This window comes from Hemicordylus capensis, chromosome 4, assembly GCF_027244095.1.
Source record: "Hemicordylus capensis ecotype Gifberg chromosome 4, rHemCap1.1.pri, whole genome shotgun sequence".
NCBI lineage: Eukaryota > Metazoa > Chordata > Lepidosauria > Squamata > Cordylidae > Hemicordylus > Hemicordylus capensis.
In genome coordinates, this window is record NC_069660.1 from 75,941,945 (window position 1) to 75,962,493 (window position 20,549).

Sequence of the window (20,549 nt, forward strand, 5' to 3'; positions counted from 1 at the left end):
CTGGTTGTGTCTGTGTTTTCCTTCTCTCTTGTTTCCTGAAGATCTCTTGGTATTTGCATAATTGCTGTAAAAATAAAGTTGCCATGCCCCCCGGAATTCCAGGTTTCACCCAGATTTCAAGCATCTCACCCAGATTGCTTAGCCCACCCGGATTCGCCCACATTTCAGCTTTCAGTTTAAAAAAAAAAAAAAAAAGCTAAGCTGTAGCCCTTGTAGAAGTGGAGTTATGGAGCAAAATGTGTAGTCACTATTCTGCTCAACCACTGGAGTTGGATTAAGAAAGGAAGAGCACAGAAGGCCATCTGGGAACGTTTCACTTTTACAAGTACAGTAATCCACTGAGGAATGTTGCCCTGTTTGTTTATCAGCAGGGGATCTCTTACAGGCAGTTGAGAGGATAGCTTTCTTTTGATGTGAATCACTACCTGCCTACCAGGCTGTGTATTGTAATGTTTAAGGACTTCCTTGGCTTTATGTTCAGTGCATGCCTACTTAGATGTAAGTACCACTGGTTTCAATCAGATCTTCTCTCAAATAAGCACGTACAGAATTGCAGCCTTAATTTAAAAGCTGCACTTTTAAAATTATTATTGTTCTATTGCTGCTGTTAATACATCAAGGAAAATGGCCAGGTGAAGGTATCTTCCCCAACTATTGTTGATAGGTATCCAGAGCAAATACAAATCAACTGGAAAGTCCAGCTGCTAATTTGCATATGCAAAATTATTTTCAAGCAATTTACATAATATGCAAATTAGGTACCCAGATTTGGAAAGCCAGAATATGATAACCCTATGTAAAAATCATTGTTTCCCCTGGTTTAAATATCAGGTCTCCAGGAAAATCCTTTTGCTAGCTATTTATTGCCAGTGGCCTGTGAAAAACCACAAATGTGGCAGAAAGATGAGATCATTGGGCCAAGTGCATGTTGCACATAGACTGTAAACCATCTGCAGGAAATTGCTAGAAGTCATTCATGGTGTCCCATATTGCTAACATGAGACTGATGGTGAACATCTAAAGGACAAAACATTCATGTTTTTACATTAAATAACTGTTGGTCTCACTCATTATTAAAAATACCTTCACATATTTTGTTCGGGCTGACCCAGATAGCCACGTGGATACATTTTTGAGAGATAGAACTTGAAAAATCTGTGTGAAGAGAGGTGATCATTGGACCGGACCTCTGGGCAGAAATCTGGTCCTCAACACTATGGGGAGCTTCAAATGTGGCCGGCTGGCTGGCCAGCCCGGGCCCAGTGCTGTAGCCCCTGCCATGGAGGCAGGTGGCAGTGGGCCGGCCACAGGCAGGCCCACTCAGCTCTCATTCCCACCCTCCTGGGCATGCACAACAGGAGACTGGTGGGCGGGTGGACTGCAAGCGGGCTGCAGACTAGCCAGCTGACCTCAGACTAGTAGTATGCTTGGCTGGCCGGCCAGCAGCCTCCAACCTCAGCCTCCGGAGATCGGTGGCCAGCGAGCAGGCTGCAGATGCCAGAGTAGCACATTCGGCCAGGACTAATTAGCCAGGATTTAAGTGCCAGGATTCTCAATGCAAAATATGGTATGTGTGTGCAGGTCAGTAGGAAGTATCTTTTTCAGATTTTTTTTCTAAAACAGCAACAAAAGTTTCCAGCCTTCCCTAAACATATTCTGGTATAAGAAATAGTGCATTGCAGCTTATTTCAGTGGCAGTGGGGGTGGGAGGGCTCCAAAGGCCTTTAGGCCCTGGCTCCAAGATTATCTAGGTAGACCTCTGTGTGAATATACAAGCTTATCCTAGGCACACTTGTTGAATTAAATTCTACTGAACTTGGTTGCTTGCTTTTCACAAAGCATGCATAGCCCTGAGCGGCATGATTGCAATCCTAAACTCACCTACTAGCTACTAAGTCACATTGAATTCAATGTGATGTGGATGGGGCTCATTCCTGGGTCCGCTTAACCAAGCAGTCAGCCACAAGGATTGGGAATTATTAATTGAGGCTTTATTGCTTCTGCAGATAGCAATAGGTAATCAGTAGGCTCATGCTCTCAAACCGATTACCGTTTGGTTACAGGGGCATCTTACATTTATACAAACAATCTAAATGGTGCTGACACCCTAGACACAGTATGGTGGTCCAAGTATCTAGTACGCATGCAAATGATTCATTGTTCATCTGGTGATTACTCCTTATTTGGTTAGATCCTGTTTTCTAGCAGTGGGAACCTTAGCTATGTTAGCAAGTTTCACAGATACAATTTAGCTGGAGAGAGATAATGATGTTAATCATGAGAGGCAGTGATGTCCCTGAATTTGGGCTAGGTTACTTTAAGTTAAATTAAGGTTTTCTAGGCAAAATGGAGTTTCTTTGGTTTTCTAAACACATCAATGGGGTTCCTTTCTGAGTAAACATGCTTAGGCTCATATCGGATATTAATTAAAATATCCTCCAGGTCAAAGGCTACTCCTTTTAAAACACATGTGTCTAAATTTTTGATTAAGTCTGGGTTGTGTGATTTCAGCTGATGAATTAAACCTAAGGAACATCTATTCATTTTATTTTTTAAAAGCATTTATAAACCTGTTTAAAAGCACTTATAAACCACCCAAAGAACTTTGTACAGCCTTAAAAGAGCAACAAATATAAACAATAACATAAAACAAATGAACAGACGAGCAGATGCAGATACCTGAACATACTTTGGGTGGAGAGCTGGTCTTGTGAAAGCAAGCATGTCCCCTTTGCTGAGCAGGGTCTGCCCTGCTTTGCATTTGAAGGGGAGACTGTGAGGCTATTATCACGATTGGCTGAAATTGGGCTAAGGAAGCCTAGCCCGATTTCGGCCAATCATGTGCTGCAACGGGAGCCGCTGGGTTCCCAGCAGCAACCCCCCCCCCAAAGTACCCCTCCCCTTAGCAAAGGTTAATGGAGCAAGCAGGGTGCGGCGACACGAGTAGACCCCCAACCATGCCCCGCGCACTTGCGTGGGGCATCCTGGAACTTCTGGGGGCCACGTGGCCCCTGATCCCCTCAGCCCCCGCCGGCTCCGTGACAGACAAGGAAATCATGTGGGCGGCCACCCAGAACTCCATGGGCAATCGTCTGCAGGGAGAGCAAGCAAATCCCGCTCTCCCCACAGACCTCATTTTGGTGAGACTCGCTGATTGTGAGACTCGCCTCTACATGTGTGAGCACCTCCGGAAATTTCCCCTTAGGGGATGGGGCTGCTCTGGGAAGAGCACCTGCACCCTTGCATGCAGACGGTTCCAAGTTCCCTCCCTGACATCTCCAAGATAGGGCTGAGAGAGATTCCTGCTTGCAACCCTGGAGAAGCCACTGTCAGTCTAGGTAGACAATACAAGACTCATGCAAGACTCTAAAGCTGGCAGAACAGCAGAACAGAGTGGTGGTTTTTATTAGCCTCCAAAAGACAGCTGTTGAGTCCATCAGATTGTTGGCTGGAAATAGAAACCAAGGTTATTCCTTCCTCTACTGTGCGATATTAGCTGTGGTGGGTTACATTACATGGGACTGAAGTAAACTGCTTTGTCCCAGCAAATCGTCCCCCTGTCCAAACGTGCAATATTGGACTGTATTAACGTTGGCAGGGCAATCTTTTACATGTCTAAAATGGGGCGGGGGGTGGGGAATGAAATAAGGCCTGAGTTAGAAACTCTTTGTTTGCTGTTGGCTGTTATTTCTAGGTAGACACACTGGTGCTTGATAATTCAGGGTGTTTCTATAATTGCTATGGGAAGCTCTCACTTCTCCGCAGATCCAATTTTAAAATGGCTTATTCTTTAGAAACCCGGAAATCACCAATCAAGACCCTGGGATCAATCACTCTGGCTTTTTCCTATCTCTGGTCAGACAGTTCGTGTTCTATCTGCGCAGGTGCGGACAGCTTTCCCAACCCTTGTACAACCATAGACAATCGAGAGAGAGAGAGAGAGAGAGGCCGCTATTCCTCCTCTTACAGCCGTATACATGGATGATTAATAAAATGATTAGCATTCTCAGGGACACGTGATTCGTCCTCCAAGGGTGCCGGGTAGGCGGCTGCCAAGATGGCGCTGACGCGGTACCGTCGCTTCCTGAAGCTCTGCGAGGAGTGGCCGGTCGAGGAGACCAAGCGCGGGCGTGACTTGGGCACCTTCTTGCGGCAGCGGGTAGCTCAAGCCTTCCGGGAGGGAGAGAGTACGCAGGTGGGGGTGATGGCGGCGCTTGGTGCTGCGCCTCTTGGTGCTGGGCCTCCGAGGGACCCGGGGTGGGGAGGTACTTGGTGGCCGCTGCCGCCGCGGTCTTTTAGCTTGTCTAAGCAGCCTGGTTATCTTACGCATGGCATCGTGTGGTAGTGGTGATTGACTGGCAGGGCTATCTTAGGAAGTATACCTTGCTAAATTCAACGGTGCTTACTTGCAAGTAAATTTGCATGAGGTTGAGTTTTGTAAAGATTACAAGATGATACACTTAGATGTGCTTTGAACACTCTAAAGCAGGGATTCCTAGTCCCAATTTGTGGTACTCCAGATGTTGCTGAACTACAACTCCCATCATACCCAGCTACATTTTATTGTGGCTGGGGAAGATGGGAGTAGTGATGTGCACGGTCCGGAGAAGTCCGGACTGGCACTGAAGGGGGGCCTTGTTTTTAGGGCGGGGAGGGCTTGCTTAGCCCTCCCGCCTCCTTGCCCCCGCCAGCGCCCATATTTTCCAGTATAGGGGCGCTGGAAACCAGCCGCCCCCCCGCTGCCGCCGCCGCAGCGAAAGAACTCCCAAAGGAACTGCCAGCCCTCCCTCCCTCCCTCCCAGCTAGCTGCCCGCCCACCCGCCCGCTCACCGCTCACCCGATAGGAAACGAGAGGAGCTCCGGCACAGAGCTCCTCTCGTTTGGAAGGCCTCCGGCATAATGGTGTTTTGCGCGCACGCGCATGCGTGCGCCGCAAAGCACGCCGTTCGCCGGAGGCCCGGTCTACCCGCTGGGAAAGGGCCGGGTAGACCGGGCCTCCAATCGCTGGGTAGACCGGGCCTCTGGCGATCGGAGGCCCGGTCTACCCAGCGATCGGAGGCCCGGTCTACCCAGCCCTTTCCCGGCGGGTAGACTGGGCCTCCGGCGAACGGCGTGCTTTGTGGTGCGCGCATGCGCGCGCGCGCAAAACACCATTATGCCGGAGGCCTTCCAAACGAGAGGAGCTCTGTGCCGGAGCTCCTCTCGTTTCCTATCGGGTGAGCGGTGAGCGGGTGGGCAGGCAGCTAGCTGGGAGGGAGGGAAGGCGGGAGGGCTGGCAGTTCCTTTGGGAGTTCTTTTGCCGCCGCGGCGGCGGGGGCGCGGCTGGTTTCCAGCATCCCTATACTGGAAAATACGGGCGCTGGCGGGGGCAAGGAGGCGGGAGGGCTAAGCAAGCCCTCCCGCCCTTAAAGGCATACCCCCCACCCGGACCCAGACCAGGCAGGGCCGGACCGGTCCGGCAGTTCGGCCATTCTTTGGAATGGCCGCCGGACCGGTTCGGACACACTACTAGATGGGAGTTGTAGTTCAGCAATATCTGGAGTACCACAAACTGGGTATCCCTGCTCTAAAACACATAAACACTGCATCTCCACTTCCAATTTGTTCAGTGGTACTTAGTGTGCATAGGATTTCGCTATAACATGCAAGTTGCTTCATATTTCTTATTTTATATTAGTCTGCTTCACTCTGTGTGAAAAGTCAGATCATGGTTCAGCCAAATCTGAAAGGTCCTCAGTTTCTCTGTTCAAATAGATGACTTCCCTTGCAGGTATGGAGTGAGGACAAAAGTGATGAATATAGGAACATAGGAAGCTGCCATATACTGAGTCAGACCATTGGTCTATCTAGCTCAGTATTGACTTTACAGAATGGCAGTGGCTTCTCCAAGGTTGCAGGCAGGAGTCTCTCTCAGCCCTATCTTGGAGAAGCCAGGGAGGGAACTTGAGGGTAATATCTTACAGTGCTCACACTTCTAGTCTCCCATTCATATGTAACCAGGGTGGACCCTTCTTAGCTAAGTGGACAACAAGTCATGTTTGCTAAGGTAAAGTGTGCTTTTGAGTCGGTTTTAACTCCTGGTGACCACAGAGCCCTGTGGCTGTCTTTGGTAGAATACAGGAGGGGCTTGTCATTGCCATCTCCCATACAGTATGAGATTGTGCCTTTCAGCATCTTCCTATATCGCTGCTGCCCGATATAGGTGTTTCCCATTGTCTGGGAAACATACCAGCCAGGATTCGAACCAGCAACCTTGGGCTTGATAGTCAAGTCATTTCCCCACTGCGCCCACAAGATAAAATGTGCTAATAATAATATTTACATTCTGCTTTTCAACAAAAAGGCTTTCAAAGTGGTATGTGTACACACACACACCACTTACATATAATAATTAGCCTCAAACAACTCGCCAAGAGTGCTTTGTAATAATCTGTGTACAATAATGTTGTACACTGCCTAGCGATGTACATATCAGGTGGTATAAAATATGATAGATAAATAAATATCCCTAGAATACATTCTTCAGATTTGCTTCCTTCCTTTAAAAAAACAAAACAAAAAACAAGCATTCTCTCCAATTCTCTGTCCACTGGAGCACACTAGATGCTTCAGAAGCATAGGTGGATGGAGCTGTGTCTCTTTAATATTTGTGCAGTTGAAGTATGTCATATATGGTAGTGAGAAAGGCTGTACATGTGGAAAACTCCTCTTTTGTCTGCATCCACTGAAAAGCCCATGTGTAGGAGATCACATCATGTTCTCTGCACCTTGGTTTCATATGAATTCTGACACTAAAGCTCTTTCTGTTTAGGATTCTCATAATGGCTGAAGTGACTCAGGGTGATGCCTCCTAGCACCCAGAGAACTAAGCAGTGGATATCAAGACTCACATTAGAGTCAAGGCTGTGTTGTCTCCTTCCCTTCTACATGCTCGTTCAACACCTAAGGAGGAAGCAGGTTCATGACTCTGACCTTGTCCCCTGAGTGTCTGCTGCCCCGACTGCATTAAGTAGACTAGGGCTCTACACACATACAACTGTGTGCATGGTTGGAAATCATGGAAGAACCTACGTGCATCTATGCTTAGAGCACCATTCTCACCTTTAGAACACACAGAGGGTGGAGTGAATACAAAGAGGTTCTGAATTGGGCCCACAGCATGTTCCTAGTGTGCAATCTTACATTACCTTATTCTGCTACTACGAAGAATATTTATATACCACTTTTCAGCAATGAGCCACCTAATGGCATAGTGGGAAAATGACTTGACTAGCAAGCAAGAGGTTGCCAGTTCGAATCCCCGCTGGTAATGTTTTCCAGACTATGGGAAACACCTATATCGAGCAGCAGCAATGTAGGAAGATGCTGAAAAGCATTATTTCATACTGCAAGGGAGGTGGCAATGGTAAACCCCTCCTGTATTCTACCAAAGACAGCCACAGGGCTCTGTAGTCGCCAGGAGCTGACACCCACTTGACGGCACACTTTTTACCTTTATCTTTCAACAATAGTTTCCAAAGCGGTTTACAAAGAGAAATAAACACATGGTTCCGTCCCCAAAGGGCTCACAACCTAAAAAGAAACATAAGATAGACACCAGCAACAGCCACTGGAGGGATGCTGTTCTGGAGTGGAGAGGGCCATTAGAAAACATGGAAAGGAAGGGAAGGCCACGACTCAGATGCTGCTGATGTCTAGCCCGAGCTAAGCTTATTGCCATCTCTGGTTCTTTCAAAAATAGCCAGATTCTCTCCAGTATGATACCACTTCAGCCTCAAATACTGATGCTTCTGATTCCTGTGAGCTCTGTCGGCCTGTATTGCTCTTCTGCCAGTCTACCTGACTTGGGACCAATGTCAGCTTTCCAATCTACGAAGCTGGCTTTCTGTAGTGAATAGTGGGTGGGCGTGGGGCAGTGTTCCAAGGGGAAGCGTACTTTTCCTTAGGCTACCACCTGTGTTCCCAGTTGAATGCTACACCATGTTGCTGGATGCAAGGGAAGCTTTCCTTTGGTTGAATGGAATGTAATTGGAGAGAATGAACTTTTCAGGCTTTAACAGTGTTAAGAGTCTGAGTTCTGATGGCTGGAATCACATTTCTTTGTGCCTTGTAAATGATATATCAGGATGTAATGGGCTCTTTGGGAAGAGCATATGCTCTGCAAATATTAAAATAAATCTATGCCAGGCATCGATTTTAAAAAGACCCAACATCTTCAAATCATTCTGAGACCAGCCCAGGAAATTGTTCTGTTACTTTTGTTAACTGGAGCACTCTGCTGCATATATTTTGGAAAGCACTTTTCCTTTTCCTTTGTGCTCAGAGCAGCTGACTCCCACACTAATTTCCTAAAACTGCCACTTGGTTTTGAAAAATCTAAATTGATGCTTGCGGCGCCAATATCAATTTGTATGTATGAAATACTTGATACAGTAAGAAAAATTTGCCACCAAATGGTAGGAGGAATGCATAAAGAACAGAACCAAAGCTAGAAAGGCACTTTGTAAGTCTAATATCTTATTCATGTGTAATGAGAGATTCTGGGGTATTCTCTTTCCCCCCTGAAATGCTGTTCCTGCTTCCTGCTTGATAGCTGCAGCACTATTGCGGTTTTTCAATATGAATACAGAAATATGTAAAACCTGGGATTATGCAGACGGTCTATCTCTTTTTCCTGAATTGAGTATTGGGCAATATTTGATAGTGTGGAAGAAGAACCCCTTCATTATATCCTGACTTGCCTAACTCATTCAATAGAGAATTGCTTTCCGAGGTGCCATTTGGGTATGATCTTCTATGTGAACAATCTTTGTTCTTGTAATTATATCCTATGCCCTATTTTTATTTTGAAACTATATATATTTAAAGAAGCATCTGTTTTAAGCTTTCATCTTTGTGTTACCAAGAAAGCCAGAGCAATAATATTCCACATTGCTCTATACATTTTGAAATTAGCTGTGTAATATCTTCCCTTTCACATAAGCCTCCCCAAGCCTCTGCACATGACCTTAATATCTGTTCTGTCCACTTCTTTGACACATCCGGGCCACAGCTAGAGACCTATTAGGTTGTATAGAGTTGTGGCCAAGAAAGAGGCTGGGTTTTGCTTGTGGTCATTGATCTGCCCTATTTAGTGTTGAGATCAGGGTGGCCAGTGACACTGGGGTTTTTTTCAATTTCCTCCCATTATGCCTGGTGTAGCTGGCATATTCTGAAACTATTCTGTGAGCACTCTTATGCAGTGCACCTGCTCTCTGTGGCAACACTCAGGATTGTGTTGGTTGATTTGTGGGAGGCTGGTGGATGGTCTAGACCAGGGATTCTCAACGTTGGGTCCCCAGATGTTATTGGACTTCAACTCCCATAATCCCCAACCAAAGGCCACTGGGACTGGGGATTATGGGAGTTGAAGTCCAATAACAACTGGGGACCCAACGTTGAGAATCCCTGGTCTAGACCCCAAGGCAGGGCCTAAATGGCCTTCATGGTACTTTTAAACAAGTCATTCTGTTGAATAGATTTGATTTTAAATGCCTTCCTCTAAAATGGTAATATACAACCTCTTTTCAGTTTAAGTGTTGTGGGCATTTCTGAAATAAATTTGCTGTACTTGTGTTCTCTTGTAGATTTCTGATCCAGTGACTTGTGATGAAATGTTTGAGAGCTTAGCCAGAATTCATACCAACTACTATAAAACCAAGGTGAGTTTTGTCACCATAGCAAGAGTCTGCTTATCCAGTGCTAGAATGTGATTGCTGTCTCTAGGTTCTGTTCTGTAATACTGTACTGAGATGAAGCAAACTCTGAGTAGTCTTGCTCAAGAGATGACAAGTTGGTTCCACTAATGCTTTCTATTGTGTGCAAGCTTGTAGAATTACCTCTTCCTGTCTGTACACTGATTACATTTGGGCCCTGTTGGTGACCTTGGAGGCTCTAAAGTGGTGCTGTAGCACCTAGTAAGTTTATTTTAACTTGCAATGAAGTAGCATGTGACAGAGGGGAATAAGAGCATCATTATTGGGAGTAAGAGAAGTCAGTGCTGTATTTATAACCTCTTCTCCCTCCCTCCCCATCTTTTGTGTGTAATAGTATCCACGTTTGAAAGATACAAGCTTTACTGGAGTTTCGGTGGAAGAATGCAAGTTGGTTATTGCAACAGGTACTTAAGCCAGTTATTGCTTGGTTGGTTGCTATTCTGAGGTTTATTTTGGGACAGAATTGCTCCAACTGCTAATGTGATGCCAAAATCCCATGTGATGGGGCAAAAGCATTAAGGACACAACTGGTTGCTCTTTGCATCCCTGGGTACTCATTTTACCGACCTCGGAAGGATGGAAGGCTGAGTCAACCTTGAGCCCCTGGTCAGGATCGAACTTGTAACCTTCTGGTTACAGGGCAGCAGTTTTTACCACTGCGCCACCAGGGGTAAATATTGTAGTAGTAGTAGTAGTAGTAGTAGTAGGCACTCTCTTAAATACCCTGGGCCCAAGCCATTCAGGGCTTTGTAGGTAATAACCAATGCTTTGTATATTGCCCAGAAACTAATTGGCAGCCAATGTAGTTCTTTTAAAATAGGAGTCATGTAGTCTCTACGCAGGTGACCCCAGAGACCAAGCTGGCTGCTGCATTCTGTGCAAAGGCAGCCCAACATAGAGCACAATGCACTAGTCAAGCTTGGATGTTACCAGCATATGCACCACTGTTTTAAGGTCGATTATCTCAAGAACTGGACATAGCTGGTGTATCAGCCGAAGCTAATAAAAAGCACTCCTGGACACTGCCTCAACCTGAGATATCAGGGAGGTTTGGTTCCAGAAGTACTCCAAAACCATGCACCTGATCTTTCAGGGGGGAATGTAACCCCGTCCAGAACAGGCAGATCTAAATCATTTCCTGTTCTGGCCTCCCACTACGAGTATCTCCATCTTTTTTGGATTCAACTTCAGTTTGTTCTCTCTCATTTAGCCCATTACTGATACCAAGCAAGCATTTAGAGGTTAAGCCATCTTTTTATGCACTGTGTGAAAAAGTACTTCCTTTTGTCAGTCTGACACTTCCTGGCAATCAGTTTCATGGGATGATCCCTGGTTCTGGTATTGTAAAGAGGGAGAAAAATTTCTCTGTCCACTCCATGCATACTTTTATAGACCCCTGTCATGTATCCCTTTAGTCGTCTTTTTTTCGAAACAAAAAAGCCTCGGATGTAACCTTGCTTCATGAGCAATGTACTTTAGGCTTGGTTGATCATCTTGGTTGCCTTCTTCTGCAACTTTTCCAGTTCTGTACGGCTGCTTCAAGTAATGAAACAAACTTACTTAGATGGAAATGAATGGCCGCTTCACATCTTAAGCTTTTATGGCTGAGCCTTTAGAGTTGAATAGGAGTGTATGGTTAAATGTGAATTTTCCACTGTGTGAGCTGCATGGGCATTGTGCACCAAGAAGCTAGGACTGGCTGTGGCTCCTTGCCACATATACACCGTTGCAAACATGTATTGGTCACTATAGATGATGGGCAAAGCAGCCTCTAGAAGAAGCAGGCAGGAAAGTAAGTTTGTTTTTACAATGAAGATCATATTCCTTTGTCCTTTCCCCTGCTTGCAGATAGCTTGAAGCAGATGGAAGAAGGGAAGAAAGGGAAATGGACAAAGTTACGTGAAAGGTTCTCTGCCAAGAATCCTGAAGAAGAATCCAAGTGATGATTTCTTGTTCCTAACCCATTTTCATAAAGCACTGGATTTTGTCAGTATGGATAAGCCTTCCTGAAACAGATTCCCCCTGCCCCCATTTGTTTACATACAATATTATTAAGCTTCCTAAATCAGGAGACTCAGATTTGGCAGAGACATTCTTATCTCACAGACAGCACCTGAGTATCAGTAAAAGAGTGAGAAATCATTCTTAAACTGGAAAAGCCAAAATATTTGGCTACATTAGTTTTATGGGAGTATATACGGACGTTTTCAGCTATATTTGCAGTATATAACGGTGGCAACTGCCATTCTGTGACTGTTTGCATGTTCTTCTGTGAAAGACTGTACAATTGGATGTCCGCCTCCTGCAGCTGATGTGCTGGAAAGGAATGGTGTTGTATTTCTTAAATCTTTGGCTCCAGAGAGACTGATTCAGAATTCAAAGAGAATATTTCCAAACAAATATAGTTGTTATACTGGATAACTTGTGGCTTATTCTTATTCCTCTTCAGTGCCCTTGTGTGGTTGTATATGAATGCAAAAACACAGGGAGGCTTTTCTCGTGCTCAGCCTAACCCAGGCTAGGAAAGCCCAGCCTGGGTTAGGCTGTGAGAACTGCTGGGATCGGGCCCAATCTCAGTGAGGCAGCATCACCTAGCACCACCTTTAAACTCAGCTCTTAGCCGCGATAAAGGGCTCAAGCAAGCCCTTAACCCAGGCTCCAGGATCATGTGTCTGCTGGGGCTACTTTCAGCCCCAGCAGACACAGAGATGGGTGCCTAGAGCGCCTGTCTCCTGGAGGAATCCCCCAGTGCATTGCGCATATTGTGCGTTGTGAGATATCCGGAGACTGAGATGCATCATCCCAGCCTCCTCACTGCACCATGCAGTGTGGATCATCTGGGAACGCAATCAAACTGAAAGTAACCATAAAGCATTGTTTTTCAACATGTTCCATGCAGCTTCCCGAGTTTCTTCAAGCAGAATCAGTAATTAAACAGGTTGTCCAAAAGATAGCAACTTACCTACTGTGTGGCGGCCCACCGATCCAATGTGGAGAGGTTCTGTGGCCCCCAAGGATTGCGTCATTGCTACAGCAACAATGCTCTCATTATTCCCAATGGGAGCATTGTCACTATGGCGATGACACAATCTGTAGATGTGACAGAGCCCCTCTGTGTTCGGTAGCAGCATGAATGGCTTTTGGAGAACAGAAACAGCCTGTGTTCTGCTCTTGGATCAGCGGGATGCTGTGCAATAAGTAAGCCACTATGTCTACCATTGCCAGTCTTCCCTTGCTATGCCCATGAGTGCATTTTCAGTTCATGTGTGACAACAGCAAGGACCCACAGGCCTTTCTAGCACCCTATGCACACTGTACCCTAGAATGTGGCTCAGCACAGGACATAGATTTTGTAGCCAACAGATCACTGTGAAAAGTGTAGGAAGGGTTGCCTTTCACAGCTATAGAGTATGTGATGAAAAACACCAGAAAATGATTTCTTGGTATGTCTGTAACACTCATTAAATGAATTCAGTATCTCGCAGAATGTGCATATAATCAAACCAGCTCCTTAGAGAACACACCCATCATCCTATGAATTTTCTGGCAAGCCAGTGTTTATAGCACTGTTTCAAGGACAGGCTCTCTGACCTCCCTTTCATTTTATTACATTGCATTTTGTGTTGAGTTCAGGAAATTCTCGCATTAAAATTTAAACAATATTTGTAAAACATACCAGAGAGAGAAAAATGGCAAAGCTGGACCCATAATGAAATCTTTTCTTTCTTCAGTCAGCAATCTGTATACTCGAGGCATAACCTGTTCTGGCCAGAAGGTGAAAGCATGAAAGGCTCCTGCTGGCTCAAGCAAAAAAACTATCCATTCCTGCTCACCTCCAGGCTGGATACACTAACTTTTAAGTCTGCCCTCAACTGGACCTCAGAAACATTTGTTTTGGAAAAACAGAGCACACCAGCTAAGAACAGTGGATTTTGTTCATGCTCTACAGTTGGTAAAAGGTAAAATGTGCCATCAAGTCAATTTCGACTCCTGGCACCCACAGAGCCCTGTGGTTTTCTTTTGGTAGAATACAGGAGGGGTTTACCATTGCCTCCCATGCAGTATGAGATGATGCCTATCAGCATCTTCCTATATCACTGCTGCCCAATATAGTACCAGCGGGGATTCAAACTGGCAATTTTCTGCTTGTTAATCAAGCATTTCCCCGCTGCGCCACTTAAGGTGGACAAGAGTCAAAATGCCTAGGGAGGAAGTGGCATGATATCCTGTCCCAGAAATTTCAAGTTCACATCCGAGAACCGTTATAGTAGCATCCTGGCCTCATTTTGTTACATGGCATTTCTATGGAATATTCCTCTTCCCCCTGCCATGGCCGCCTCTTCCTCACTTATGCCCCTTCCAGTAGTTCCTTCAGTACCCATTCTGGTAGGCTACTGCAGAGAGTGAGCTATGCGTTGCCTCGGCCAGCTGAAATACTTCAATACTATAATCCTTTGTTGCCTAGAAGTGGGATACATTCCAGGTGTACTATCTGCTACCCTCTATGGAGAAAAACCAAAAGATTGCCCTTTTACAGTGCAGTACAAACAACTGATCTCCCATGAAAGTCCACCAAGTCCCTCTATGGAAGGCAAAAGGCTCTTCCCTTTCCAGACAATGGAATCTGCCACCCATCTTCACAGTTCCTTGCTGGGTTAAACAAGATCCGTAATATGAAGGAAAATGACAGTGACTCCAGAGGATTTGAGATGACAAGCTGGTAGAGATTCATGTATGTTGTCTTTCCATGGACCTCTCCCAAAATAAGTTAAAATATAGTAAAAACTAAGTGCTACAACAGTATCAATCCTATTTGCACCTGGCTAGGTAGCCGTCAAAATGTAGTGCATGGTGAAATTCATCCTACAACATGGGTTATCATTAGGAGCAACAAAGTTCTGAATGTATAGTAAACTATGAAGCAGTGCATCCCAGTAGTCGTCATATTCTGTCTCGTTGAATAAAATATCTGCAAGTGACCCTAATCGAGAAAGACAGAAGGGGGTGCTGGAACTCCACAGTATGAATCATCATAGCATGGATCAGTTTTCCTTGATGATGAAATCTGTGCAGGGGAACCTAGTACCAAAGTAGTCTTCAGGACTTAGATAGATAGATATATTGCAGTTTTAACTTGAAGTTGATTGTATTGCCTCAGTGGTTCAAAGTATTCTGGACATCCACGAAACCCATCCGCTGTCTTCGCTTCCTTTGCTCTGTCATCTAAAATTTAAAAATGGAAATTTAAAAGAGAGTTCTCATCTCTCTTCCGCTTGAACCCATCATTTCCAAACACTGTTGCTGGGGTCTCTGCATTGTCTAGTACAACTGACTGCTACCTAACACCTGTATGTTGGAGACAGAGGTGCACCTAGGTAATTTTGGAGCCTGGACCTAAAGGCTTTTGGAGGCCCCCCACTACCGCGCATATTACACATCATCATGCTCTGCCAAGGAACCACACCACTCGGGACATTCTAAAGAGGATTTGGGGCCCCAGTCCAGGGGAAAGAGCTCCTCTGGTTGCAGAAGTTACTGGAACACCTTTTTGGGTGTACTCTACAGGATACCAGCAATCCACATGAATTGTGTGTAGATTCTAGAAAAGCTCCACTGTAGCTACTCGTTGAAGAGGAAGACCAGGATTAGCAGAGAAGCCGCATTTGGGGTGGTTGACTTCTGCTTTCTTTAACCTTAGGGAATATGCAGTTATTATCCATCAAACACAAGTCTCATTCAGAGCACAATTATCACGTTTAAAAGGTGCCTCTTTGCCCAGTTAGCCTCAAGATGGTACTTCTATTAACCCACTGATAATCTAGCTTAGGCATTTTTGCATGCATCACAGAGCCCGGCCCCAAGCATCCCAATTCTTGTTTGTTTCTGTTACCTGCTCCTTCAGCTCATTCAGTTGTGATGTGAGGTGGGATACCAACTTCATGGTGGAATTCAGTTTATCCTGTAGACACCGGATTTCATTCTGCTCCCCTTCTCCTTCATTGCTGACCAGTGACATGGCTCGCATCCGAGGGAACCAGTCCAAATTCTTGTTCTAGAATAGTTATTAGAGGAACAATAGTTTAAGGGAGTAGCTGGCTACTCTTAAGCAGAAGAACAGGTTCTTGGTCACTGAGCAGTATATTATAGCACCTTCCTGGTGATATTTAAACTAATCTCATGCCTTTGAGTATTCTTTTCAGATTTCCAGGTGCATTGAGTAGTTTCATGCAAACAATTTCAAAAATGTGGTGATCAGATACAAAGATTTTTCTGTGATTTTTAAATGCTGCCTTTTTTTCCTGAGTTGCATATTTGTGTTAGGGAATGTAGAGGTGCCTTGATCCAACTTCTTCACAATAAGTCAGTAACTTACTTAGACAAGTAGTTAAGCCTGTAATGCATTATCTTACTTGGCTTACCCCAATGCTGAAGCTTGTGTTTTCTAGTTCTTGAAAAGTGTACAAAACAATACTATGCATATTTACCCAGCAGTAAACCCCACTGTGTCTATGGGGCGTATTCCTAGGTAACTGCATAGGCTCAAACTCATATCTGCCAAAGGCAAACCTGTTTGTTTAAACTCAAGTCTGCCTCAATCACATCTAAAGGGAGGGATTCCCCTCCCTCCTGATATTTAAAGCAAAGGGGATGTGTGATTAGGAAGATGCTAAATGTCCCCTCCCAGTGGCTTCCTTCCATGCCAAAAAGTTATTTTTTCTTTAGCTGCATTTTAATACTGGGGGAAAGGCTACAAGGAGGTAAGTGACAGGGAGGGGAAGGGTTCAGCTCACACGCCTACATGCACTCATGTGTGGGTTTTGTTCTTAAAACTGGACCGCTCCCATCAACTCATCCATTTTCGTCTCCTTGATTGGGGCAGACCAAGGTTTAAGCCAGGAATCAGCAACCTTTTAGAAGTAGTGTGCCAAGTCTTCATTTATTTATTCTAATTTACGTTTTCATGTGCCAGTAGTACATTTTAACACAGAAAGTATCTCTGTTTAATTAAACTATTGTATGTAAAGCAAATACTGTTTTTAAATTGCTTAATAAGCTTAATTTAGAATATTAAAATCATAGGCAGTTAGCAAGGGTGGCGCTGGTGGGGTGGCAAGAGGCATCTTTAAAAGTTGCTGACTCCTGGCAAATAAGTCTGCCACTGTTGCATATTGCATGAGCCTTAAACAGTCAATTCATGGGGCCATCTGTGCAGGTCCTGATCAAAGGAATGAGATCTGTGCAATGGCCCTACAGTGTTCTTCTTGCACAACTCAAATTTGTTTAAATATTGCTTACACAGGAGAATCCCCAGTGGATTGTGCCCTCACTGTAAAGTTGAAATTGCTTTTGGGCACAATCCTCCTGTAAACGTGTCCTCTGCTATTCTTTTGTATTTCTATCACGTATTAAGTAGGCTACAAATGTAGCCTTCGCTTACAAGCCAGCCATTATTTGTGGTTGCCCTCAGTCCTCTCTCTTCCATCGAATCCTTTTCTGGCACACAGGCAGACCCAGTTAGAAGAAAAGTGGGTCTTCTGTCATTTGCAATGGGATAGGGAGATGGTAAGGAACTTTGGAAGCCCTCTCCTACCGCTCAGAAAGGATCGCTACTGTTTCTTATTTTCCCCCCAAATGACAGTGGAAATAGTGGCCTGTGTGGTTCGGGGTGTCCTGCTCGCCAGAGTGCTGGGGGCACTCGCGGCTGGCAAATGGATTTGTAAAGGCCTGCATATTACCATCTTAAATAGTTTAAAGATAATGGCTTATTGGTAGAGTCTAAACTAGAAGTGATTATTTATTTATTTATTTATGAATGGTGTTTCTATACCACCCAAAACTTGTGTGTCTGGGCGGATTACAATGAAAATCATTTAAAACATCAAATCAATTAATTAAAATCATTTAAAACATTGAAAACCCAGTGTTCAAAATTGAGCAACAGCTGGCAGCACACTTAAGAGTTATTTTTTTAAAAAACTAAACTGGATGCTCACTAAAAACATCTCCTCCCAAGATGAGAAACTTGTAGCATGTGAGAATGAATCCTGCAATCTCTATACAGTCCATACCTTGATCATTTGGGCTACGTAGCTCTCAGGCCCGGTATAGTCAGTCTTATTCTTCACTCGCACCAGCACTATGAAGTACAGGTAATTCCACATGTTGTGCTCAAATTTAATGTGCTCTTCAAACGACACGGTCTTGTTGTCAAACTTATCCCTTTCAAGCCCTGAAGAAGCAATAAAGGAACTAAGAACTACAGCACCACTCCATGATTCCTGTTGGAATGATCAGTTCTACAAAGATATTTGCAGGTGCACTACAGATTAGCTCTGTCATGTGCCTGACCTGTACTTGTGGCCTACAGTGATCTGCATAGAATCAGTTGATCTGTGGGACACTGAAGGATTGATAGTCCTTTTGCAGCAGGGAGTCGGAGCAGATGGCCTTTGAAGCACTCCCAACTATGATTTCAATAGCAGAACATGTGAGCCCATTCTCACAACACAAGCTACCCGGGTAGGAGAGAGGCAGCTCTGTCTGAGCCACAGGGAGGCCTCCCAACCAAGCTACTTCAAACCTGGGTAGTCCAGCTCCACTACGTGGGTAAAAGGTGAAATAGGAAGAAAATGGAGCTAATCCCACCTCAATTTTTGGTTGTCTGTGCTGCTGCCGCCACTTGCAAAGCTGCTCCTGGGCAGCTGGCGGCCATTTTAATCACAGAGTCAAAGAGAGAGAGGGGCCAGGCAGAGAGTTGCTGCTGCAATGCTGAGGGCAGAAGCTCTGCTGCTTGCGCAGTGCACTGTGGGATCCCGGAGAATCCAGCACTAGTTTCCCCTCTCCCATCTGGGCTCTGGAGCTCACCACCGCATTGGTTGGGTGGGCGCATAAGCGGCAGAGCAGACTCTGATTGTCTGGGAGAGGGCAGGTAGGATCCTGCCTTCCCCACAGACCATCCCACTTTGGTCATGAGAACGACCTGGTTATCTTGCATTGCACCTAATATTACAGTTGTGTCATCAATTTTGCATCGATATATGTGGTTTGGACATTTTTGCAGATAATTTAACACCACAGTTATAAGTGAATGGATGGGGTTCCTCTCTCCCTCGCCTGGTGATGGTTCTCAGAAGCTGCTAGCTATGTCCATGAAGGAGCCTCCTCTGTAAAGACTTTATCTAGGCACATACCACATATGAAACATGTTGTCTTCAGGATCTCTTCTTTTTTCTGCTTCTCACTCCTCAGATCTGCAAAAGTGTCTATGATGACACCAAAGATGAGGTTGAGGACTATGATGATGACAATGAAGAAGAATAGGAGGTCATAGATCACTCGAGCAGGGAACAAAGACTCCTTTAGGATGGAAAAGCAAAGATAGCCATCAACAGCTGGCCTAACTTTCTCTCCTCCACTGTTTTGTTTTAATGCCAAGCCACATTACCCTCTAAACGTTGCCAGAATACATCTGGGGGCAGGGGAGGACTATGGCAGGTTGTCAAAACTGAAGGGCGAAAAGATCAGACAATGCAAACATCAAGAAAGATAAGTTGGAGGGACAATGTAGGGATGAGAAGATATCACCAAAAATTAGATTTGGAGAGATCATTTGAACAGAAAAAGGAAAGAGGAAAACTTGCAAAGAATGTGACATCTGTCTCAAAGCATAGCATGCAATGTGGCACAATGTAAAGCCACCACCAGTTTAAAAAGGACATAAGCATACTTTACAGCATGCTGTATTGCACACAAAGGCAGGTGCTCCTTTACATCTAGGTTGCCCCAAGTGAACTTACATCTTTGGATGGTTTCCTGAGAATGTCACCCACGCCTCCTCCATTTCGGAGGCCGTGGTTCAGGACTGTGACAATGCACATGAGCAGCGTGTCGCAGGCACGCTCTGTATTGTCCTCATCCTCTTCTGGAACACAAACAAAAGCACATTCAGCAGAACAACAACAAACAGTACAGTCACCAGTGGCAGAACTTCTGGATTCTCTAAAGACACAATATATTTCCCCAGGGCACTAATGATACTGGCTAACATGATGCACAGTGTTATGGACGCGTAAAGCTGCACCCCAGGGCTGCTGTGGAGTCAGAAAGCAACCCCAATGCTATTAAAAACAGGTGATTGTGTTAACAGCACTTCCACAATTTCCCCCATACTGGAGGAAGCTGTGGAAGTGCTGCTAGTGCTAGCCCACACTGGGGCTCCCTTCCAACTCCGCAGCGGCCCCAGGGTGCAGCGTTATGGCTTTGCAATGCTGCGTCTCTTGTTAGTGATGGCAGATAATAGCTGACATTCCACACGCCACAGTGCTGCCATTAGGGACCTGCCGGGGCTGCTGTACAACCTGAGAGGCAGCCCTGGGAGTGTTGCGGAGGCAGGGAGTTGTACAATGACCTCAACCAGCATATGGGCACTTCCACAGCACTACTTCCTGTGGAACAATGGAAACAGTGCAACACAAGTGCCTGCCCATTGTGTTAGGTCATTGTGCAACTCCCTGCCTCCACACACATACACACCCTGCAACCCGCCCCACTCGCAGCAGTCCCAGCGGGTCCCTAATGCCAGCACTGCGCTATGCTGAATCTCGGCAAGTGTTTCATTCCTCAGCTTGATCGTTCTTTAAGAGACACGGAAGGAAAACCGTGGAATTAAAAGCCGCTGGAATAGCTTTCGAGAAGAGATGTACCAGCTCTAATTGGTCCACATAGTTTTGGGATATTCTCTCTGTGCTATTACTTACCGAGGCAGGGCAGAAAATGAGAAGACCTTCTGGTAGG

The 20,549-nt window shown here is 45.3% G+C and overlaps 2 protein-coding genes across 6 annotated transcripts in view; one reads left to right on the forward strand and one right to left on the reverse strand.

Moving 5' to 3' along the window:
* The first annotated feature begins 3,892 nt into the window (after window positions 1-3,892).
* Window positions 3,893-12,176, forward strand: LOC128323351 (ubiquinol-cytochrome-c reductase complex assembly factor 2). Of its 2 annotated transcripts, none has more exons than XM_053246294.1 (4): window positions 3,893-4,159; window positions 9,627-9,701; window positions 10,090-10,159; window positions 11,604-12,176. In XM_053246294.1, exons 1-4 carry the CDS (start codon window positions 4,058-4,060, stop codon window positions 11,696-11,698), a joined length of 342 nt encoding a protein of 113 aa, XP_053102269.1. In that variant the 5' UTR covers window positions 3,893-4,057; the 3' UTR covers window positions 11,699-12,176. The 2 variants fall into 2 exon arrangements, with proteins under 2 accessions (XP_053102269.1, XP_053102267.1); XM_053246292.1 differs by having other exon boundaries at window positions 3,903-4,195.
* Window positions 12,177-13,285: 1,109 nt separating this feature from the next.
* Window positions 13,286-20,549, reverse strand: part of ITPR3 (inositol 1,4,5-trisphosphate receptor type 3) — a 174,376-nt gene continuing 167,112 nt past the window's right edge. For 3 of the 4 annotated variants that reach the window (XM_053246289.1, XM_053246290.1, XM_053246291.1), the window contains exons 54-58: window positions 19,553-19,677; window positions 18,947-19,112; window positions 17,825-17,985; window positions 15,646-15,807; window positions 13,286-14,978 (exon numbers count right to left, since the gene is read on the reverse strand). In XM_053246289.1, the coding sequence (XP_053102264.1) occupies window positions 14,910-14,978; window positions 15,646-15,807; window positions 17,825-17,985; window positions 18,947-19,112; window positions 19,553-19,677 (683 nt within the window). In that variant the 3' untranslated portion in view covers window positions 13,286-14,909. Of the gene's footprint in view, window positions 14,979-15,645; window positions 15,808-17,824; window positions 17,986-18,946; window positions 19,113-19,552; window positions 19,678-20,549 lie in introns of those variants that run through there. The other variant, XR_008306221.1, reaches the window with a different exon arrangement.